Consider the following 25634-nt stretch of genomic DNA (forward strand, 5'->3'; position numbering starts at 1 on the left):
ATCCCATATTCCTCCATGGTGTACAATGGAATAGACGAAAAAACCAGGTAGTTCACGATATCACAGTAGGAAAGTGAAGGCCATGAATTTATATCGGTGCTGTAATCCTTAACGGGAATCAAATAAGGGTCCACCGAACCAATCGACGTACATTTTTCTCTGTAAACGGTCTTATCCTCCGGGTTTAGTGATTCGTAGTAGCCTTTCATTTTCGCCATTTTTGATGCCACTGGTGGTTAGAGTGGTACTCCAAGATGTCTGACGCGAAATCCCGTGACGTCATTAGGAAGCCTCTATTTAGCATAACGTACTTTCCACTTGCCCGCTCGGGCCACTAAAAATATTGCTTTAAAAAAATTGTCCTGTGGTATTGGTATTTTGACTAGCAATTTAGTTAAATTGTTTCGTTTATCAACGCTACAACATAGCGTTCCGTGAGTCGGTTGTCGTTGTTGGGGGAAAAGCAAACAGCTGTTTGCTGCGGAGCGCAGCGCGAGCAGGCTCCCGTGAGCGCGCTCCTTCACTACAGAGTATCGCGCCACCCAACCATTCGCCAACATGTTTTTAATACCAGCGGTAACCGGCCAAGCGCCGTGCAAAAAACTATCGTCAAATAAAAGAAAGTCACCGGAGGAGTTAAAAGGAGAGTGACAGGGAGCATGAGAAGAAGAGGGAGAGAAAGTCTCAGCCAGCTTGATCGATGGAGTTGGCTTCTATAGAGTGGTGCAGTGACGCGTCCTAAAACCCTTTTATAATCTATCGATTAGATTTATGATTAGAAAATTATAAAAGTAGGGTAGACATGTGGAGATTATCCGGCTGAACAAAACGTGCATTTATCAAACAGGTTTGTTTTCCACAGACCTTATTTCCAGCTATTTTCCAAAACCCTGTGGAGAAATCCCATTGCTTTTTGTGGAGGGAACCAGCAGCTTACTTCCTGGTTTCAGGACGCGTCACTGGCTGCACCTCTCAATATGATGCCAATATAAACAAGGTCTTCTGTCGGCTCTGTACATCAAAGCCGACCTATGCTGACAGTAAGTGAAGAGTAGACAATATAAAGGTATTGGCTAAAGGGAAATATCCCAGCAGTTTAGGATAATGAAGGATCTAATCTAATCTATTACATAGCCATTACATTTCTACAGTAACTACTCCTAATGACAGGAAGGCAGAAAGTGCATTATACAAATAATAATACTCATAATAATAGCAGACATTTTTTAACAATGACCACAATATCATTATTTTAATAAACCAAATATGAACAATTGAGGAAAATGAGGAAGAACTGATGATTCAAATGTTGTAGTACAAGTAGTAATGTAGTTAGTGCATAAATTAGGCTACTATTGCAAACAATGTGTTAATTTTCTTCATTATTAGTCGATTTTTGTTTTGGTGGATGAATGCTCCGGGCCAGTGGTTACAATGTTGGGGCCAGTGATAATTCAATTCCATTTTACCCTTAATGTCTACCCCTGATTTGCCTATAAATAGTCAAAGAAACACCCATTCATTCATTTTGACTGACTGCATGAAGAAGATCGCAGGAAATCACGACAGAACAGCTAAAAAAAGACATCTCACACCGTGTCAGATTTTGGTTCTTTTGGGGAGGTCGAGATAAATCTTATTGTTTGGTGAATGCAGTTTGAACCAGAGTATCAGCATAGAGGTCGGATCGTCACCAAAATAAATAAATAAGTGGTCCGAAAAAGGTTAATGACAAAAACAATACACATAGCCTTCCTCAGGCAGTGTGTTTGCACCGGGGACAGGAGACCCCCCCTTGATGAGAAACTAAGAAATGATCGGGGAATCCCTCCGGAGTGGAGTCATGACGACTGGATCTGAATTATTGTTTTGTATTTGGTGGTTTCTGTTCCAGCTTTCGATCAGCAACTATATATCCATAATCCACCAGTTAAAAGAAATACAACTAATGTGTTGTGTTATATTAGCTGTACAATTTACCACATATGGTGTTCTTAGTTTCCATACCTCCTGTATTTTACGAGCGACTTATCAAGTCTTGGCAAACAGCATAAAACACGATTAAACGTGATAGTATATAAAACCATGCTCGTATCTACAACCTATAGAAATGCAAAATGGCGTCAGTTTAGACGTAATTCTGTCCTCCTGCTTACCGCATCATTTATTAGAAAACATTTCATAACATTAACACAAAATATTCGAGGTGGTTTTAAATAACATTTCCGTATTTATTTATTTCTCCAAGTTATGTTTTTGTGTGCACTGAGGAGTCTCAAACAGGCGTTTGTTTAATCATTTTAAGATGGGCTTTAATCCATTTGTGAAAATGAATTCTTCATATGATAAATGAGAGGTAACATTTTATTTATGGTATTATTTCCACATATTTCTCTCCGTTCTTCCTTCTGCCAACGGTGTCGCAGTTTCTCGTCTCTCCCGTTTTTGTGATTAGTGCGTACGCATGGGTTAGAGTTTGTGTGGAAGACCGCACATTTTCCCGTCAAGTTAGTATTTTATAAATCGCAAACATTGCTTAGAAACTGGCGTACGCCATTTTTTGAGCATATATCCCTTTATAAATGAGGCCCCAGAGGTTTATGTGAAATAGTTCTTTTTTGAAATAATGGTTTTAGTGTGCAATTATAGGTTTTAATTTTGTATTTGTGTTAATTTTAAATAAATCAAACTCCCAAAAAACGTATACAGCTTTTATTAACATTGGAATTTACTGTGTAAGCGGCTGCGGGGGGGAGAGCTTTAGAGAGCTCTCTCCTGAAAGACTGAGAGGCTCTGATAATCTCAGCTCAGTGAGGTAAAGGCAAAGCAAATCAAAGCAAAGCAAGGCAAGGCAAGGCAAGGATTTTCATCTATTCTCTTATAGTATAAAATACTATATGACAGTAAAAAAAAGTTGTTATTAATAAACAAGAATACAGTTTAAAAGGGGAGTGATTTCCATAAATAAAAAGAAAATCTGCTTACAGTTCTGTTTCATATGGGTGTTGAGAGATGTATCCATAGATCTCTTAATGTTGCTTTCAAAGTGCACCAGATTGATGCTTTTAACTTCAATATTTAAAAAAATATCTTCCCGGTGGAGCAGGCCACCGGACCTCCCTAGAGGAAGTTAGGTCCACCCCCCACTTAAATCATGTTCAAATGGATAGGATACTAAATACATTTGCACACATCTTGTGTCCATATATTTCTGTTTTGGTGGTCATGCCACAACCGTGCATGCATGCGCAAGTCATAGTAAGTATCTGCATTTTGGGGGGGGGGGGGGCCCCAGCTAAAATCTTGCCTAGAGCAGCAAATTGGTCAGGGCCGGCCCTGGCTGGAGGCCCAGATGCGGTGTCTGCTGCCAAGTTCACCAGAGCCAGCAGAACATTCAGGCAGTGTCATCCCCTCCATCGCCCTGCTTCCACAATATATCTCCATTTAAGGCACTCTTTGGCTCAAAAGAATCCTGTGTTATTATTTTGAATCACATAAAATGTGAAATATCCAGAAATCCACTTCAAGACAATGGTACTTGCGTACCATGCTGCGAATGGATCTGGCCCTTCCTACATCCAGGACATGGTTAAACCGTACACCCCAGCACGTGCACTCCGCTCTGCATCAGCCAAACAGCTTGCTGCACCCTCACTGCGAGGACCCAAGTTTCCATCAGCAAAAACACGTGGGTTTGCTATCCTGGCTCCAAAATGGTGGAATGAGCTCCCCATTGAAATGAGGACAGCAGAAAGCTTACACACCTTCCGGCGCAGACTGAAAACTCATCTCTTTCGACTCCACTTCGAGCGATAGAACTATTAACAAAGCACTTATATACTAATAAAGCACTGGCTTATCTAAAGCCAGTTGAGTAGCACTTGAAATGCTTTTGCTCTATGAAACCTGATGTACTTATATGATTCTGTTTTCTTCAAGTTTGTATTTTGTTGGTCGAACCCACTTATTGTAAGTTGCTTTGGATAAAAGCGTCAGCTAAATGCAATGTAATAATAATAATAAAAGATGTCACTGAGCTAGGTTTACTGATCAGTAAAAAATGATGTATTTAACCTGTTAAGCCCCATGCCCCCCAAAACGCAACATCTTGCAAGAAACAGCGTCTGAGGGCTTCTTGACATTTAACAAACTATGAATGTGTCAAATGAAACACAAGTCTAACGCCGAGCCTCTGAATTAGCCCTGAGCGGAAAAACGCACTTAGCACAGAACTCACGGTAGAAACACCCCACCACTTATCGGATCTGCACAAACAAGACATCAGCTAGCAAGCTGCGATTCCACAGATTCCAGAAATATAAGTATCATCACTGAAAGACCAGAACTCGCGGCATGGGAAGCAAAACCAGACATCACACAACGTAGCTTTACGGAGGAAACGCGCGAATAGTCTTACATTTGCTGTTGTTCTGATCAAAAGTTGTGTTCAATGGCATCAAAACGATAAAAACGGTGCTGAAGGTTCATCCAATGGTTAATCCAATGTGTCTGTGCCACTTTGAAATTATTACTGATAACCCATCTTCATATTTACTAGTTTGAGCCTTGGTTTCAGAGCGTAACATAGCTTTCGACTGCATGCACGTCACTCTCACTCCTCAATGGTAACGTGTGTGTATGTGGAACTTCCCCATTCGATTCTATTGGCTCTAACGGTTCAAAAGAGAGGTCAATCACCAAAATTGACCAATGGGTTCCAGAGAAATGGCAAATCCACCCAAATGACCCCAAAGGTGAAAAGTCAAATGTCACTTGTTTTGCATCAATCTTGATACAGGGTACTTATTGTTGGGGAAATATTTTCCAAGGCCCATAACTTTTACCCAGTTTATCAGTTAAAACTGTCCTGACTGAGCACACGCACCTCGTAACCTTGGCTGCTGTGCTCTCAGTGTTCTGTCTCCCTGTTCCTGCCTGTTGGCATCAGCTGATAGAGGTGTTATGATTCTATCTGGTTATGCAGCATGTTGATGATTCTCTCTGAACTAGCTAAATACATGGGTCTGGGGTAGAGTTCTTCAGATTTGACGTGTAGTCAGACCGTGGCTGCTGTGACTTGTGATGTGAATTCTCCGGCCGAAGCTCCAAATAAACCATCAGTGTTTGACATCAAAGCTCCTGCTCTTCCCGTGTCTCCTTCATGAGTCGGTGACTCCACTGCATTGCTACACAGAAGTTTCCCCCACACTTATTATATGTTATAGCTTTTAGTCTACTATCCCATCATTCAAGGCTGGTTTTCACTATATTTTTTACTATGTTCAATCTGAATTTACTTTAAAATTAAAAAAAATGCTATATTGATTCTGACTTTTCTACATCCAACTCACAGGTTTATCATTGCTTTGAGAAAAAAGATTATTAATTTACTCCTTTTAGAAGGGAAGATATGGTCATTTGTTCTGGGAATGTCATTGTCGAGCCTGAGACCTGAAAAACAGACTTGGGGCTTAACAGGTTAAATGCATACATCCTAGAAAAGGGGTCCTTTTATATCCCTGCAAACAAGCCAACAATCTGTTTAGACTGTATAGAAGCATTATATATTGCACTGTAGTTTAGGTTTAAGTTTGATCAGAGCTCCTACTGGTGGTATCTTTTGGACATTACAAGTAACTAGTAAATAATATAAAGTCTTGAGGGTCTTTTAGATCGCAGAGAACATAAAGTCTAATACAGACACAGATAAAGGTAAAAACAATAAAACAAGGTGCAATTAAACTCATCCTAATACTTGCCCTTTGTTGAGAATGTTCATGTACTCAACTAAGCGTAATGCTCTGACTTTTTGCCACACTAAGCTAGACATGCTTTCTTTTTAATTATTATTATTAGATGAAAGGGAGCTACCCTACCCACACATTCTCAGCGGCTTAAGAACATGTCTCGCCTGAAGCTTGAGAAAATTCACTACACTGCACGTGATTCTACTTAAGACATTTTACACAATTTTTGGGGGGGATTTCTGATACTCCCATCTGGTATGAGTACGTGGTAATCTCACTGTTCTCTTATTTGCTATTCCGACCCACAATCCCTTGCACAGCAGATACAGGAGCAAAAGGGTCAAAGTTCATGGAGCCCCAATCTCATAAATATTATGTACCGAATTGGATTATAAAATATGCAACTGGGAATGCAGCCTTAGTATTTCTGTATTCATTTTTCTTTATATTCTGCCCCATATATCTACTGTCTGTGCCCTATGAGCTCATATATTCACTTGAATGTGTAGCGCTGGGTCCTAAATAGTCACACAAACAAACCCGATGAAACAGTGTTTTTATATTTGTTTTTTGTGTGATTATTTGACATACTGGTTTTAGATTAGCATATGCATACTCCTTTTTTAGGAACACGACCTTCCCTTGTGAGAACGAAGTGGATATTTACGCTTCATCAAATTACAACAGGTACTAAACAAACTGGTTTTTAAGTAGAGAGTAGATAGGTGTACATATGTATGGGAAACTTCTGCTTCAATGGAGAGTCAGGACTCAGAGAGACACAGGACGAGCAGGAGTTCTGATGTCAAACACTGGTAGTTTATTACAAGCATCGGCCGGAGAATTCATATCACAAGCCCCAGCAGCAAAAGGTTCTGACTGCACGGGTTGGTTGTCATGTCAATTCTGATCAGCCTATCTCTTGATAGACCTTTTAAACTAGTTTACAGAGAGCTACTCAGCATATTGGGGGAAGGTATACGTGGACACCTGGAGACACTGAATCACTTATCTGACTCTATGGCTCTTGTGACCGAGAGTTGACCGGTCATAAAACTGATAATGTCAGCAATAGCTGAGACTTCCCCTTCCTTAAGACAGATAACAGACTTAGGCTTCGTCGTAAATGTCAACAGGCCGAAAGGTCAAATATCTTAAGTAAAGACAAAATTAATCCCTAACAGTTATGTTATAAACAGTTGGGGAAAGTATTATTCTAGATATGTTATATGTTGAACTGCTATGCCTGCCATCTCTGCTCTGTGTCATTGTGTTGTCTCCTGGGTTCTGTAGTGCTCGGAGTCTGTCTTTTGATTTTATTCCTCCCAACCCCCATCCCCTCAGGAAGCCTTTTGCCTCCTGTCAGGTCATCATTGAAAATAACAATTTGTTCTCAATTGATTTCCCTGGCTAAATAAAGGTTCTACTACTACTAAAGTATCTTAGTACAAATAGTAGTACAATGTTGAGATCCTTGTATTTCCATATAATGCTATTCTATACATTTACTCAAGGGTAATATTGAGCAATTTACTCCACTACATGTATTTAACAGCTTTATTTACCCCGTGCAGATTTAGTTACCCCTACTGTGACCCCAACATGTCGTAGTAAAACAAGCTTTAACTGTAAATTGTTACAGATGTTTCCTAGCAAATTATTTATAAATTACTAAAGTCTTTACTTAGGACATTCTTTAACCTGTGTCACCTTACCTACATGTATATACAGGAAAACACATGCTCTCACACACACACACACACACACACACACACACACACACACACACACACACACACACACACACACACACACACACACACACACACACACACACACACACACACACACACACACACACACACACACACACACACACACACACACACACACACACACACACACACACACACACACACACACACACACACACACACCGTGCTGCATTGTGGGGTAAGGTGAGTCCATCATAAGGGAGTACAGATGCAAACACATGCTAACAAATGTATTCTGCATTTGTATCTGATCAAAGTGTGTTCTTCGTGTGTGTGTGTGTGTGTGTGTGTGTGTGTGTGTGTGTGTGTGTGTGTGTGTGTGTGTGTGTGTTTACATATGTGTATTTAACTGTGTGACTCATCGGTGGGAGTTGCACTGCCTTTTATGATAGAACAAATCGTCCCACCCTGGATGCACCCACACCAACCCACCCACACACACACACGTACACACACATGCACACACTCTAGATTGTAATCGAACAGAGGTGTGTTTGCCTGCAGACTCATGCTTCTCTCTCTCCGTTTTTTCTTGATTTACTTTTACCCCCCTATCTGTTTTGAATCTCCCAGTAAACACTCAGATTTAGACTCAAGCTGAGTGTTTTGTGTTCAGATTGAGAAGTTCTAAAGAATTTAAGTTGACTTATTCTCACACACCGTACTGCTGCCATAAATACTCACAAGAGCACCAAATGTAGATTCATTTACAGCTGAATTATAGGCAGTAACAAATAGACTGTATCTTTCTTTCTTTTGGAGACATTGGCTTTCTTGACATACACTAATGCCCCACAATGCATTGTGACTCATCTGGCACCAGCCTGCCGTGCAGATGTTAAAACCCAGGAGCTCACATATACTTCATACTCTACCGTAGAAAACATTTTTAACACAAATTCTTTTTTCAAATACTGGAAAATTTGTGTGGTCTTTTCAGGGGATTTATTGGAAATATTACAATTATAGAAAAACAACAATTATTCCATAAAAACTGCTTGGAAAAGCTGAAAGTTTGAAAGTGTTCAGTTCCATGATTCATAATAAAACGTTACCTGCCCAGGACAACCTGGTGGGCCTTGGGTGGAGTTTGTGATCTTCTGATCAACAGTGAAATGATAAGCTTAATTATTCTTATTACAGAAGAACACTCAGAGCTTCTCAGATTTACTGTGACTCTTATATGAAACACCAACAACAAAAAAGTGTAAATAATAAAGAAGACTATTTTAGAGCAGCCAAATGTAAGCCATGTATTATCCTCCAGGGAGAGGGATAACGTTTCCTGCTGAGGAGGACAAATCTGAACATGATGTGATGACATGGCTCAGGAAGCAGAAGAGGAAACACTGAGCAGCTGATCCCAGACCTGCAAACCTCAGCTCACAACTCAACCTGCGCCAACAAACTCTAATACTTATAATTATTCCAAAACAAACGCCCAATTGGTATGTATCGTTTTTCTAATATATTATACACAAATATTTAGTGCTGAAAGGGTGTTGAGTGGTCAAGTAATAGTACAAATGTATGAGCAATTAAAAAAACAGATTCATTATTTCAGTCATTCATCAAGCAAAAATTGCAAATATTTCCCATCGACAATTTGTCTGCTTTTCTCTGTTTTAACATTGCACATTAATAAATGTGTGTTTCTTTTTGACTCTGAGTTTCATGGCTAATTAAAAAATGAATTCACCAAATTCAATAAAACACAAACATCTCTGCTTTCACGGTCACAGTTCACACATAAATAAGCCAGCTAATCTGACTACATACTTTTTATTTGAAAAAGGGTTAGGCTGTAGCGCAAACAAATATGATTTAAAATACAGTAAAAAAAAAAGCTTCTTATTCATGATTTCAAAATTCATGCGACAGATAACTTTTCCTATTCATTTTGTTAAGAGAAACTCTAATGGACTGGACTGCTGATTTGATCTAAACAGTTCTCACACACACACACACACACACACACACACACACACACACACACACACACACACACACACACACACACACACACACACACACACACACACACACACACACACACACACACACACACACACACACACACACACACACACACACACACACACACACACACACACACACACACACACACACACACACACACACACACACACACACACACCTCCTATAACCAGCAGGGCAGCATTCTGCTAGTGGAAACATGACGATAAGTGACAGAACAAAGCAGCAGAAGAACAAACCTCTTCACTGTCCTTCAGCAGCAGCAGAACCACATTCCTCTAGAGACAACAACTTTTCCCCATCTGTCATTATGATTGTACGGCAAGTCGGCAACATAAACACACAAGTCTGTGGCGGTGGATTGTAACTAGTACTTATACTCAAGTACATTTTTTAGGTATTTGTACTTTACTTCAGTATGTTCATGTTATGCTACTTTTTGCTTTTAATCCACTGAAGTTTGGGAGTAATTGTCATACCTCACTACAATCATTTGACTACCTTTGTTATTAGTAGGTAATATGTCGCCATACCAGAAATGTATTAAATGTAATATAGCTAAATGGCAATATAAAATGCCAAAGAAATTCCATGATTCTCCATACTTATTTGCTTTAATGGTACACATAAATAAATAAATCCATTTATTTCAACATACAACTATTTATTACCATTTGAATTGAACAGGTCATAATTCCCTCTCTAATATCTACTTTATATTGCTGTGAAAACTTTATTTATCATGCAAAAAGTACACTTTACAAGATTACATTTAACCACTTCTGATAACATTAGAATGTACAGGTACATTCTTCAGAGCTAGTTCATGATGAACTAGCTCTGAAGAATGTACAGGTACATGCTTCAGAGCTAGTTCATGATGAACTAGCTCTGAAGAATGTACAGGTACATGCTTCAGAGCTAGTTCATGATGAACTAGCTCTGAAGAATGTACAGGTACATGCTTCAGAGCTAGTTCATGATGAACTAGCTCTGAAGAATGTACAGGTACATGCTTCAGAGCTAGTTCATGATGAACTAGCTCTGAAGAATGTACAGGTACATGCTTCAGAGCTAGTTCATGATGAAGACCTTCATCATGAACTAGCTCTGACGCTGCTGATTTCATCGATGCAATCATGTGCAGTTCATTGGCTCTTTCTTCTATTTCATTGACACTGCTGATTTGCTCATGACTTTCACCAAGCGTTCAATACAGTTTTATTTTAATCCATAATCATACACTAATTCAATATCAAATATATTTAGTGTTTTTTTTACCTCTGATATACAGAAGCATATTAGCGTAAATAAAGTAGCAGAAAATGTAAATACTCAACTCGGCCTAAAGTACAAATACCTCAACCTTTTAAATAAAGTACTTGAGGAAATGTAACTGAGACCCAGAAAGATAAAGGTTTCACATTTCTTTTTTTTAATATATATTTAAATGTTTGTTTTATTGTGTGTCCTTTGTAGAGGACATCGGGTGTTAGTTATACAAACAACATTAACATACAAGTACATTTAGACAACATTAGAGCACAACAACTCAATGCAACAAATACTGAGCCCTCATTTGTAGTATTCCATCCTTTTTTGAAATGCAGAGATACATCTGACACTTGAGGCACTTGATGTATGTTTTCCCACTAAATCCGTCTGCCATGAACCCTACAGAAACCTACGCGTTAGTTTTGGCCCATAGTGGACAATGGGCCTTTTTTCTGTAACTGTCTCCTGCTCTTCCTAAGTCAATGCCTCCTCCTCCGAGTTGTCAACCACCTCCTCCTCAATCACTGCGGATCATCGTGACAGATCTATGTCTGAGTCTCCCTCAATGATTCTGTTCAGAATTCTCTCTGCCTTGGTTAGTGAGCTGCCTCCATTTGTATTGTGTAAAATGGGGGGAGTAAAAAGTTAGCAAATCCCCATGTCCTCCTCAGAGGACATTCATAAAAACATTTAGTTTTAGGTCAAATAATGATTACACTGCTCTGAAAACTCACTACACTAACTCCTAAGATGTTCCTAGTAATTAATTAAACATATTGAACTCACAACACTAGTAATTACAAAATTACAAACTTACCATTTCTCTTTCTATAAATAGTGCTTGTGTTGATGGACGCCATTTTGAAATACAATGAAATTATCTTTTTCAAAGCCACACCCCCACAAATGTCATATGTTTGAAAAGCCCAGGATGTCCTCTGTGGAGTACAATTGGAGTTAATGCTGTGGCATGTATAACCTCAAAGTCATGGACCAAAAACCAATGTGCACCACAGAGGACAAAAATGAATGGGTGGGTCTCTGGAGGATAGAACATAATGTATACATAAACAGATGTGTTATTACAACATTTTCAACACTTTCATGCATCTCCATATTACAGTAAACTATTTTATTCTGCTGTACACAACTTTATTGTATATTCTGTTTCTTTTTTCCAATTATATATTTGTCTTATTGTATAATACTGTCTTTTGTACAATTCTCTTAATCTCAGTTAATTTCCACGACTGGGAGTAACAGTAGCTGAAAAACAACAAATAAACATAACTTTTCTCACCAAGCTGCATGTTTACTGTTTGCAGAGGAGAGTGTGTGCGTGCGTGTGTGTGTGCGTGCGTGTGCGTGTGCGTGTGCGTGTGTGTGTGTGTGTGTGTGTGTGTGTGTGTGTGTGTGTGTGTGTGTGTGTGTGTGTGTGTGTGTGTGTGTGTGTGTGTGTGTGTGTGTGTGTGTGTGTGTGTGTGTGTGTGTGTGTGTGTGTGGACTGTAAGCCACTCCGAGGCAAACTTGTGACTCACAGGGCAGCAATAAAATCATTTTTTCTCCTCTCCCTCTCTGGTAGGCCTCGGCCCACTCAGTGTGTTTCAGGGTCTCTAAACTACCATTAACAATACTCCCAGCTTTTATAATGTAACATACAGACAGGCAGACAGGCAGTTGGTAGAAGAATTAACTCCCTGTCTGAACTCCTCACAAACTTCTTCTTCTAACTAAAACAAGCCCGTTTCTAATATATGTGTGACTAATCTCTCCGGTGTCGCTCCTCACCTTGAACCGCGGCCGTTGACATCCATCACCTGTCGGCATCGGGCTGCAGCTCCTCCCGACGACCACAAACAGATCCAGTATCCACTAACGGATTTAAAACCAACAAACAAACACTGAACTGAGATAAACTGTTTCCGACTGCTGTCACGGATCCGGTGAGTACAAAAACCGACTTGTTCTCTGCTGTAATGAGTCAAAAGTGAATTTAAGTGTGAAGATTAAAGCTGAACAACATACTGAGTCGCTGGGAAAAGCCAACTTTCAAGTAACCGTCAAGCGCGAGGACAGATAACTTTTTCCGGTGACGCCTTCAAAATAAGAGCCGATATTGGTCAGCGAGTGGCGGAAAGAAACTAAATATATTTTACTCCACTAAACTTAAAACAATTATATACATGTGCTCATATGTGCCACAGGAAGTTTAAGTTGTTGTTTTATTTTCTCCCTTACAGCTATGTCCTTCTACCATGCCTGTTCTGCCTTTTTTGTAGTGATGTAGTAGGCTACTGAATGTATTTTCTTGTCTTGTCACCTGTTGAAGCATAGATTTTTTAAATAACAAAAACAAGTTAAAAAAAAGTATTTTTTCCCCAGTGTTGCAGTTATGTAATCATGTTTGAGATACTTGGGACTGAGTGACTCCATGTTCCATTATACTCCACTAGGGAAATAGTAGGGGAGAGTGGGGTAAGTTGAGCCATTTTTTAGTTATGCTGTCCTCGCTCTAAGCAAGAAGAAATGACATAGTCAAATGAAAGCACACACCTATAATTCAGGATGTCTCCTATCAATGACAATGATAGGAATTAAGATTTGATCAAGGGCAGTGGAAATATTACTTCTTAAAAAAAAAAGTGGTCTTGTGGCTCAACTTGCCCCGGGTTACGGGGTAAGATCCAGGTCAGGGGGTAAGTTGATCCACTGTTCAAACCTGGGCATACCTGTTCAAACCTGGGCATACCTATAACAAATCTTAAAGGTAACTTTAAACAATAAATAACAAACCAAATACAAGTTTAGTTTTTCAAATATTTATAATATAAATTTCGATTGAATTGATTGATTTTTTTTAACATATTATTGTTAAATGGAAAAGTAATTATACAAATGGTGAAACAAATTTCATACATCTTACCAATCAAACACAGGGTAAATTCAACTTTAAATGTAGCCTACAATGAGCTCTTATTATCAACTTGGCCTACTTTCATTCATTTCTCCATTGAAAAACCGGTTCAACTTACCCCAAGGCCCATGGTTCACTTCACTCCATAGCCACCATTTTAGAAAAAATAGCCTAGTATTAAAAATCTGCCATATTTAGCTTAATGATTCACATGGTTTAATACGCTGCCAACACATCAACATATACAATATATGTGTTTAAATCTGGACACATTTTTTTTTTGACATGGCAGCCGATATATCTGACCTCTAGAACATTTCCTTTGACAAGCAAAAAACGTTTTTTTGTAAAAATGTTTACTTACCAGACCACAATGAGCATCTCTCTTTCACAGGCAATGAGAAATGGGAGGAGCTAGCATTATTTCTGGTCACGTGATATAAGGCGTTGCCTGGTTACAGAGGGTGGTTCAACTTACCCTTCTCCCCAATCTTCTATTGCGCTACATTGATTTTAAAGCTTTCTTTCATTTGCAGATCAAGAGTAATAATACAAAATATAATTATATCGTACACGATAACTTATATATATATATATTCCTGAGTACTCAAAACTAAGTACTCATTTACCAAATGCAACATTATGGTTAATGAGTACTTAGTTTTAATTCTTTAAGAATTTTGATGCAGTTATGTTTGTTCCACTAAAATCCTGTGCTAAGATAATACGTTTTAAATGTGTTACACATTACTTAAGGTACCAAAGGGGTTAACTGCTATCCAAGCAGCAATCCAAGACTAAATAAACAGAAGACAGTCTAAAATTGAAAATATATCAGTGCTACGGACACAATTCTCTTTGCAGCAAAAATAATTAAGGTTGAGTACCGAGTTTAAGACAGGACAATATTTGAAAAAGGAAAATCAATAAATAGATAATGAATGAATATTTACAGCCCGTCTCCAAACAGTGCTTTTATTTTGAAGGTAGCCCTGTGCCGTCTGTGTGTTTTGGAGGCTTCTGTTGTTTTAAGCATTGACGCTTCACAGATCACACACTATGGAACTGTCTGATGGTTTCATATCAGTGAAGTAAGAGCGTGTTTTACTGTAAGAAACTAAAATGCGTCAGCTTGAAGCATGCGAGAAATTATTACGAGCTGAAAGCAATATAAATACCGTGTCTAGCATGTCCTTATGACATTTTATTGTCCTAAAGTATTTATCCTTTCCTTTACCAGATCAGCTTTTTTTGTGACAGCTTTGTGACTAGCATTAAATTAAAAAAAAATAAGCAGGGATTAATTTTCGCCTCTTGTGATTTTTTGTTTTGGTGATCTTGTTTGAGGAACTACAAAAAAAAATGTTGTAAATATAATAACAAACCCTTTAACACTCAAAGAATGACAAAAAGATGCAAAGACAAACATTTTATTTGATGAATTTATCTATTTCCTACATTAGGGTACTTTAAAACAGTACATTACTATCAAACGTAGAGAGAATAGTAAAACGACAGACTAACTCTTAAATTGAAGCAGAACAGACATTTCCAGGGTTAAAATAAAAATAAGAATACTATTTACAAGTAGGAAATGCTGAATCTTCTCTTCCAACATACTCAACCATGCAGAAGTCGTCACATAAAACATTTGAGTAGGAAAATAAAAATACTTTATAAAACTTTAAACACATGGTGGTTCAAACCACAAGAAACGGACAAAATAACTTGGAAAAAAGTGTATGGAAGCTCATTTGCAAGGATTTAGTCACAATTATGAGATATGTAACAGTGATTAATCCAAATGCAAAGTTATGAAGGCAGATTATTACTATCTTCTTCCATAACTTAAACTGTATTGCATATTTATTACATAGTAACCAGAAAATGTGACATTATTTCGTAATTTTATTTGACAACATTTAATGAATTTATCTTTCTTCTGGCATAAATGGGCTTCCATACCGTATATGCATCTTCAAAGTGGTTTAGTAATAAGGATTTTTACATAAAAAGTGTCACTTTTCATAATGCCCTCCTCATCGCTGCTTCCTGCAACAATGCTAGATAAGAATTTAACAAGAAATACATGACTCTAAATGTAACATTAATATTGAATACTTTAAAATATGTAACCACAAGCTTAACAATGTCTCCACAGTGTTCAATATGTTATACCACCAGCTGAATGAGTATGAATTGTATGCTCTGAACTTGTTAATTGGAAAGCAGAGAAAAACTAAGAATTTCACTTCAATACATATTCCATCAAACTTGTCCAAAGTATGATATCACATAAGCAAGATTACATTTCTGACAGTTTCTTGAACAGTTCTTTTTTACAGTTGAATGATTTGTTATTAGGCAGTTATGATGTTCATATTTGCTGCTTTAAGGGATGAGCATATGGTATAATATCCTCAGAGTTGCAGATTTTCTTAAAGAAATCTTTGTGGGTAATCACAGAAGATTCTTGGATCCTCTTGGATGTTTCTCCCAGGGAGCTTCAGAACATGTTTGTGGCATTGTCTTTTCGTTCCCGCATCAAAAAGTGCCTGAACATCATTTCATACTTGGGCCAGCTGTCAATCAATCACAGTGCTGAGGCAGTCTTTGGTTTGATCTGGTCAATTTAGCCAGCACCTGTAGATCCAGTCCTTCAAAAATCATTCAGGCAGTGCCAACAAAGTACCGTAGTATCCGAGGCACTAGTGTAGTATACGCTGTAGCTGGTGTTACCATTCCTACCACAGTTACCTGCCTCATTTGTACTGCATGGTTCGACATGTCTCACATTTGGTACCACGTCTTTTTTTTGCATTTTGTTTCCAGTGCTGGTAGCACCCCCCCTCAGTACAGGCAGGATTCTCAGCCGTTCCCCACACTGCGTGAAATCTCTGTGACATAATTTTCTATGCAATGTTTGCTGGATAATGGCAAAAAAAGTAAAGTATGTCAATTGTATTCTGTGCTGTACTGTAATAGTTTTGCAGGCTGATATTTCTTAGTTAAATTATGGTTAGAATGACTCTGAAGGAGAGAAACTCCCTCTGAAGGGAACGTGGGGATTTGAGCCTTTGCAGACTATTTACATGCACAGAAACCTATATAACACACTACAGGAAAGGGGAAACCACGCATAGTATAATAGGGCCTCTTTAAGTCAACGTTCTAGCATCGGCACAGCTCACTTATAACCAGTACCAAGTTGGTATCATATAAATGACAAAGTAAAATAAAGTCTGAAATTTGAAAACGATAAAAAAAAAGAGGTGAGGTGAGACATCTTGGCATATCAGTCAGTGAAAATGACGCAATAGTAAACAACTTTTAAGGGACTAGTGGTTACCATAGTTACCAGGGAGGTAAGTCACATAACTTAGTGGTTGGCGTTGTTATCATTGTTCTAAACACGCAGCACTTACAATAGATACCAAGGCCAAGAGTTATAAAACGCAATAACTTCCAGGAACAAAGGTTCTACATGCAGTGGCTACCATAGTTACTACGGAGCAGGATCTTCCACAGGTTAATTCCAGTATAATTCCCATGGCTTTTAAGATAGGATTCAGGTCCGAGGCCAATTTGTTTTTGGTTCTGTTATGACATCACTGGGCTGGTCCCCTACAATGTGGCCACAGGTGCGAGTCCGTCTGCGTGCTCCAGGTGGTGATGGTGGTGCAGCTCCGCTTTACAAACTGTAGCGGCGCTGCAGCGGAGCGACGTCACAGCAGGCGGCTCCTCGTCACCTGAGAAACACAGGGCCAGGAATGAGTGTCATGAGTCCCAGGGGGAAATGAGAGCAGAATTTGTCACTTGGGATGCTGTTTTGGGTTTGTTACTTAAATGGGCCCCATTATGTTCATGTTCATTTTCAGGTTCATATTAGTATTTTGTGTCCTGCCCCTTAGACTATCACGTACAATATGTTTGAGCGCTAGCCAATAGAAGCACAAGTGTTACATAGTGATGTTATTATGTCACAAAGGAGTCCAATGGAGGAGTTTCAGGCAGGGGGGAGTGTGTGGGACAGAGATTTTAGCCTTTGCAGACCATAGACATACACAAAACCCTATATAACACTACAGGAAAGGGAACACTTCAAAAAGCATAACAGGACCTCTTAAAGGAACATAAGAATATAACACTGGTGATTTAAAATATAATATTGATACAGATGTTATGCTATCTTCTTCAAAGTTACAACATTCACGTGACAACGTGGCACTTGACATAATGATCATACATTAGTCGCATGGTATCCTTATGTAAGCGACTCTGAACTAGTAAGTAAGTTACATAAGATTTAGCATACTTCAGCAGAAAAACTACTTTCTGCAGACAATAATGGTACAAAGGTTGTGCTATATGAACTTATAAACAACACATATGAGACCCGCTCTATCGAAATCAGTCGGAAGTCGCAACGGCTCATTTAAAAATAAATGTGGATTTGCATAACAAAATAGTTTTCGGGTGTTTTGTTTGATTTTAAACAAACAAAGTCTTGGCTTTCAGAATATGAAACTTATTTCCAAAATCACACGATAAATACATGTTTGAAGCTTGTAAAGGGAAGATGACGGCTCTCCCTCGCACCCCGCTGTTCCACAGCGCCGCCCCCCCTCCCTCCGGCTGAACTTATGAATGTAAGGCGTATAGTAATCATAGATAACACGGCAGGGTCCGTTACAGTTTGTTTTCATCTGATTTCAATTAAACAAAGTCTTGGCTTTCAGAATATTTAACTTGTTTCGACAAATTCAGATGATAAATACAGCTTGGAAGATTGTGACGGCATAATTACAAGCGGAGAACGGAGTAACTTCACGTCACAGCAGGCATAACAACAGCCGGTGTTTCTCGTGAGTGTTTTCCCCGGGAAACAAACAATACACAGAAATGCAAAATTACACAAACACACACACACACGTACACACACTCGCGAGTTTTCGCCAGACCAGTAATCCAAACGAAAATATCTTCCCTCCGTAGTATTTTGATCATTTGCTCTGCTAACCAATCAGATCGATGGATTCCAGAGAAGAGGAAACTTTGAAGGCCTTTTTCTCAAAGTGATGACTCGGTGACAGTCATTATATAATGTGACATATTTTGCTTAATATTTGGAGTACAACAACAATCCTGATATCATTAGAAAGCTAGGAATCTCCTCTTTCCAACAGTGTATACAACTCAAAATGTGTCTTCGGGTCAATGCGACTGATTTCGATAGAGCAAGTCACATATGTTTAACTCTACAATGTGGAATAAAATCTTTACAACATTTTTCAAAGTTGCAGTATTTGCCAGACGGCCTTACCCAGCCCCGAAGAAGACGATTCGCTGTCTGCTAGAGAGGAGGAGTCAGCCTGGTCCTGTGACAGGCCGTCCATCAAGGGAATGGAGAGTTCTGAAGAAGGGACGGACGAATCATAGATGCCCGAATCACGAGGGGGCGGGACCTCTGGAAGTGAGTGGCGGCCTTCTTCTGCCTCAGTGTGGACAGGACACACCACGTCCTGCAGGATGGAGGGAGCGGAGCAGGAGGAGGAGGACTCTTCAGGGGACAGGCCAGATATGCCAGAAATGGACCTGAAGGAACAGAAATGCAAAAGCCGTCAGACTGAGGAGGGGTCTCGTATTATGCACAACTCTCGTTGGTCAAATACCATCCACAACCAGATTCCCGCACTTACATTCCCACTCAACAGTGACGTTGTCTAGTGGTCGTAGATGTACAGTGTAGGTTTAAGATGTTTCTTGAATAAACATTGCAGCTCATTAGACCCAAGTAAAGTTCCTGTGTATTTAGCAAAGTCAGACGAAAAAAACTACTGTGGTGTTACATCGTAATTTACCTTGAAGTACTTCCCAGCATGGACAGGGAGCAGTGTGGCAGTCTAGGACTGGGACAGAGTCCAGGACTGGGGCTGGGGCCGGGGTGTAGGCTGGGACTGGAGCCAGCGGCCAGCAGGAGCATGTTCCTCCCCGGGGCCCCCTCTCCACCCTCCAGGGACGGTGTATTAACAACAACCTCGTTCAGCACCAGGCCAGAGTCACACCTCCCCACGGACTGAGAGGAAGAGGAGGCGCAGGAAGGCTTTGGAGGAGGGTTAGGGTCAGCCACTGGAGGGTGTTTGGAGGAGGAGGCTGAGGAACCTCCTGAAGGAGCCAGCTGCTTCTCAAACCAGTCTGGGTTCTGGCTGATGTGCTGGTGCATGTTGCAGATGGAGACATACAGCGAGCGTCCGGACCGGCTCCTGAAGTAGTTCCTCCGGGACACATTGTGAGGCTGAGACTCTCGATCAGACAGACTGGACTGACTGGAGTGGAGCCGGCTGAAGAGCTGAGGCAGCTGGTCCATCAACTTAAACCTGAACACAGGAAATAAAATGACTAACTGTTATTTGGAGCTCAGATATATAACAGCTCTGTTAATTATTTTGAAGAAAAGTATGCCAACCATTCCTGGATTGCTCGTAATAATATCTACACTACATGAAATATAACTTAATCTCTGTCACTGACCGAAATTGTTGAACAATCTATCAACAGATCAGTTTAATTTGTTTTGCTTATTTTTGCTATTATTCGTCACTATATAATTGAATATTATATACAATTATATTATTATTTTTTATTGTCATGCCAAGCTCAAATATTCCACACATGGCTCAGTAAATAAATTCCAAAATGTAATAAATATGTTTAAATAAATAATTAAATACATTTTGATCATGTTCATTTCTTTAAGTTTCATTCTTTATACCATGTTACTATTTTTGTTCTCCCCCCCCCCCCCCCTTACTCTTGGGGTACAGTGTGGCTGGGATTATGGCATACTGTATAAGAAACCAGCATCAAAACACATTTATTTTTAAACAAAATAAAGATAATTTTTTGCCCGACTTAAAGGTAGGGTAGGTCATTTTGAAGAAACCAGCTCGAGTGCGCTAGAATTTGAAAATACACAACCCGAAAAAATCTGCCACTTCCTTACAGAGCCCCTCCTCCAACACACATGAACTCGCACATGACCAATGAGGGCAAGTTTGTGCACGAGATGGAAGGCTGACAGGCAGGTAGGCCATCCAGTTATTTTAGCCGGGCCGGCTAAAATGATTGGTCGTGCTTTTTACAGTGCTACGGCTTCCACAGATGACATTTTTTTATGGATTTTTGTCAAAGCACTTAAGATATTCATTGCTATCGGGATGTTAAGAGCATTCCATGGAATATAACAAAAAGTGTATCTTGAGCCGGTTTCTCAAACTTACCTACCCCACCTTTAATACCCATATCTCTTTCTAATTTACTTTAGAAGAGCCTCTGTATGTTTTACCGCAACTTTCTTTGTTTCTATTCCCTTAATTAATGTGTTTAGAAATTCGTTTTCTCTATGGCTGCAACTAACGATCAACGCGATATTAATAATATTTATTATTATTATGTTCCAGATCAATTGAAAGCTGTAAAAATTGGCCATGTGTACATAGTAGGATCTGCTGTTTCTGTAATTTTGCCACAGAGTTGTGTGGACCTTGGGGCCAGGCTCAGCATGGTGGGGATGTCGTTTTCCGTGGAGTAGTCAAAGTAAACCGTCATGTAGCGCTGCAGCTCCTGAGATCCGCCCCCTTCACTTTGTTTCGCCAATCGCAGCTTCTCAGCAATCATGGCCACGCCCACAATGAACAGGTCTCTTCCTGATCCACCAATTGGGGAGCTGCTGCTGCTGTTACTGCGGCGACTGACTGGTGTCTTCCCTCTGCGGCTCTTCTTCTCCACGTAGTAGCTGCAGGAAGGAAATAAATAAATATTAAATATTAACTATTAATATCTTTATTGATTAATCTGCAAATCTAGATTAGATTGATTAATCGTTTGATTCATAAAAGAAGTGAAAATTGTCCTTCACAACCTATAGTCCAAGGTGTTGTCTGTGCATATCTATAGTTATAATAACTCTTTCATATTTTACAGAGAAAAGCAGGAAATCTCCATGTTTCAGAGGCTGATAACCGCATTTTCTTTGACAATTTTGAGCAAAAAAACGACCTTAACAATTAATCAATGTTCAAAATAATCCTCTTAAACTGTATTTTTTTTTTATGACAAAAAAACATTTAGTTGATGAACAGAGCATATCATTTTTCTTCTTATCGTTATTTTGGGTCATATTCCGTCCATTATACATTTATTTTATCTGTAATTATTTCTGTCCTTGTTTAGCTGCAGCAACCACATGTTCCCGATGGGGATCAATAAAGCTGCATCTCAATCTTAAATCGTTTTAGCAGCCGCTAGTGGACACTAGAGGAACTGCACTCCAGATGAAATCATCAAAAGTGCCGTTAAAAATAATAACACAGCAGACAGGAAAAAAAGGGAAAAAAAGTACCGTAGGCCTTTGGAGCAGATGGTGATGATGAAGTCGGATTCGTCCAGCTGTCTGCTGAGCCACGACATCTGACCTTCTTTGCACATCTCCAGGTGTTCCCACAGGTCCAACACCACCTAAACACCAGAAACAACCATAACATACCCAAGCTTCAAAAAGGAACTTTGGTTGATTTCATGTTAGTTTCAGTTCATTCACAATATGTTAAATTACAAGTGCTGCAGCAACTGCAGAAACAAGCTAAAACTGAAATCCAAAATACTTGCGGTAATACAGCGACCCAATCACCCTCTTCAACCCCGCACACAGGTGAGCAGGTCATTATAAAAATTATTATATTACAAACATATACAAAGGCTAATAACCAAGTATGAACCATTACACACCTTGTTTATTTTACAACATATTCAAGACTTGAAACATGGCTTTTACGAGTATGTACAAGCATAAGCAGGCACGTGCACACATACATCAAAGTGGGCTTGAGCCCCTGCCCAATTTTCTTCCTCCAGAGAAAGTGCTCTTTTTTTCGTCCAATAAATGAATATATATCTACTGCAGTTTGCGCACAGTTTCCCTTAAGAAAAATATCAGGGCGGAGATTTTTTACACACACACACACACACACACACACACACACACACACACACACACACACACACACACACACACACACACACACACACACACACACACACACACACACACACACACACACACACACACACACACACACACCACACACACACACACACACACACACACACACACACACACACACACACACACACCACACACACACACACACACACACAGAGAGAGAAGACGTACAAAAGTGCATTTTGCATGATCGGTCCCCTTTAATTATAGCAAATGTTTTCTCCTCTCTTCGGTTTAGTCGCAGTCTCACCTCACAGCTGCAGAAGTCCTGCAGGAAGTAGGCGAAGCTCTGGATGACGGCGATGTGTTTGGGGCAATCTCTGTTAGAGTAACAGATGAAGACTTTGGGGCGTGGCCACGGCTTCTCCGGGTTCAATGCTGCGCTCTGATTGGACGACTCGCTGCTCTCCTCGTCCAGCTGGCTGTAGATGTTTTCTAGGAAGAGAGGAGACAAATAAACAATAAGGGTTAATGCATGAGAGTAATGTTACATAGAGCTCATTCTCAAATAATGAAGCATCCTTTTATGCACCAGTTTCAGTTCAAAACCAGTGTGGGAGTATTTAGGTTTACTTAAGTAAAAGCACTAATAGCAAAATGTCTGTAACTAAGTATGGGGGGAAAAAGCGCCATTCAAACCTCAAATGGTAAAAAGGTAGAAAAATAGATGGATGCTCAAAAAAAGTGGGAATTTAATTCATTTTTAGGATATAGGAACATTTATTAACTTATAAAGAAACACTTAATTCTTCAGGAATCAGAAAAATATTAACTTAAGCTGACAAATGTAGAAAAAAAACCCGACAATATTTCCCTCAAATGTAGAAGAGTAAGATAAGAGATAAGATAAGAAATTATTTATCCCGAAGGAAATTGTTGTGCCAGAGTAACAAAATACAATAAACACAGCAGCAAAACTGTACACTAAAAGTGCAGCAAAAAGAGCAATTAAACATCTAGAGAAACATAGATGGTCACACAAGAAGAATATGCTTTAAATGGAAATTCTCAAGTAAAAAGACAGTACCACAAATGTGTACTTGAGAAAAGTACCACCACTGCTCATTATTAAACAACCACTTCATTAACAAGTAGATGTTGAGGTCTTATTGAACCCTGCAGAGAGTTACTGAGACTAGACCTTTTTATCACCCTTTTATTTTAAAAAAAAAAATTATTGCTTTTTTATTAATTCTACCGTATTGTGTAATGTTTATTTATACTGTTCATGCTCACTACTTGTAGCACTTCGGGATTTGAATTCAAATATGAAGTGCTTTATAAATGGAACCCATTATTATTATTATTATTATTACTAAAAGAGGCTGTAAAGTAAACACACAGTTTGAAGGAGATTTATAGATAGTGACCTAAAATAAGCAGTATAACCAACGGTGCTCTCACCTTGCTGTTTCTTGCGACACATGACAGTGAAGAGAGTGGCAAAGGCAGACATGATGACCAGAGGCACGGTGATGGCCATGGCACGGATAGGCCCCGCCCAAGGGGAGTGGACTGGTGACAAAACAAACGCACACAGGATGAGACAAGAACCTGGTCATTTAAAGTCTACAGCAGTGGTTCTCAACTGGTCAGGCCTCAGGACCCACTTTTTACTTTGTCAATAAATCCAGACCCGAAATTTGAACCACTCAAATCTATTCAACAAAAAACTCGTGCAGTAATATATACACTTTTCAGCATACAATATTCATTAAAGTGAAGTACAGTGCATATATCCCTTATATCCCTTCACAGAACTAAAGTATGCTTTTAAAAAAGGTTTAATGAGATGATGGAATCAAAGCTGAACTGTATAACATAAAAAGGCCCACATGCTGAAAACCCAACTCCAGAAGGGGGGTCTGGGGGGATTCTTCCCCAGGAGATTTGTAGAAATACTAACATATAAACTACGCATTCTGGTACACTCTGAGAAGAAAATAAATAAATCTATTACTACCCCACATATTAATAATATTTTATGCCATTGTTTGTGTTTCACTTTGTTCAGACAGCTGAACTTGCTGCTCCACACAGAGAGAAAAGCAAAGAGGAGAGTCTGTGTGAATTACTTTAAATTGTGGGTAAGGGTATATAGCTCCCATTGTTCTGTGACCTGTCAATCATCAAACTGGGGGTCATATTTCATTACGAGTTTATTTTTATCTGAAGTTGTACCCATGGATGTATAAAGAGTAGTTCTACCGCAAAGTTATTCTCCGTGGGAACTTCCGGCAACAATCTTGATTCTGATTGGCCAGAAGACTCGAAAGAACATCAGCAAAGATGTTTTATTGAGAAGATGATCACTACGTGACAGAAGTTTTCAAAACCGTTTTTTTGGTCTCCGTTACTTCCAGTCCAACGCCTACTGCATGCACAGCGTTAGAAAATCGGGCCTTCAAAATAAAAGTTTGACTTTAATATATATATATTTTCTATTTTTCTTTTCTTCACTCACACATCTGCGACCCACTCGAAACGGGTCCCACCAGTTGAGAACCACTGGTCTAGACCACGTTACATTTACAGCATGAATGTGAAGGTGAAAACGTCATGATACAGTAGCTAAAGCAGAGAAGAGTCATAACATCAATGAAGGTGATTTGTAATGTGAAAAAGTTAAGTGTTTTTTGAACATGTTCCATTATGTCCACAAAATACAAGTACAAGCCTGACAATGTACCTGATATGACCCCTCTAATATTGGATAGAACTTGATTTACTATATACAGGAGGAAAATTGTTCTGCAGCAGTTTCAGTGTGTGTGTGTGTGTCTCACCCTGGCTGACATGGTACTGAGTCTGCCTCCTGGTGGTATTACTGTCGTCTCTTAGCTGACACAGAAAAGAGGAAAAGG

General features: G+C 39.3%; 1 protein-coding gene across 1 annotated transcript in view; it reads right to left on the reverse strand.

The window, feature by feature from the left end:
- Positions 1 to 15159: 15159 nt before the first annotated feature.
- Positions 15160 to 25634, reverse strand: part of il17rd (interleukin 17 receptor D) — a 46228-nt gene continuing 35753 nt past the window's right edge. The window contains exons 9-16 of the mRNA XM_034084149.1: positions 25557 to 25611; positions 24175 to 24285; positions 23021 to 23205; positions 22111 to 22226; positions 21253 to 21504; positions 19571 to 20086; positions 19033 to 19304; positions 15160 to 17458 (exon numbers count right to left, since the gene is read on the reverse strand). Of these exons, the coding sequence (XP_033940040.1) occupies positions 17334 to 17458; positions 19033 to 19304; positions 19571 to 20086; positions 21253 to 21504; positions 22111 to 22226; positions 23021 to 23205; positions 24175 to 24285; positions 25557 to 25611 (1632 nt within the window). The 3' untranslated portion in view covers positions 15160 to 17333. The remainder of the gene's footprint in view (positions 17459 to 19032; positions 19305 to 19570; positions 20087 to 21252; positions 21505 to 22110; positions 22227 to 23020; positions 23206 to 24174; positions 24286 to 25556; positions 25612 to 25634) is intronic.

Source organism: Pseudochaenichthys georgianus, chromosome 5, assembly GCF_902827115.2.
Source record: "Pseudochaenichthys georgianus chromosome 5, fPseGeo1.2, whole genome shotgun sequence".
NCBI classification, from domain to species: Eukaryota; Metazoa; Chordata; class Actinopteri; order Perciformes; family Channichthyidae; genus Pseudochaenichthys; species Pseudochaenichthys georgianus.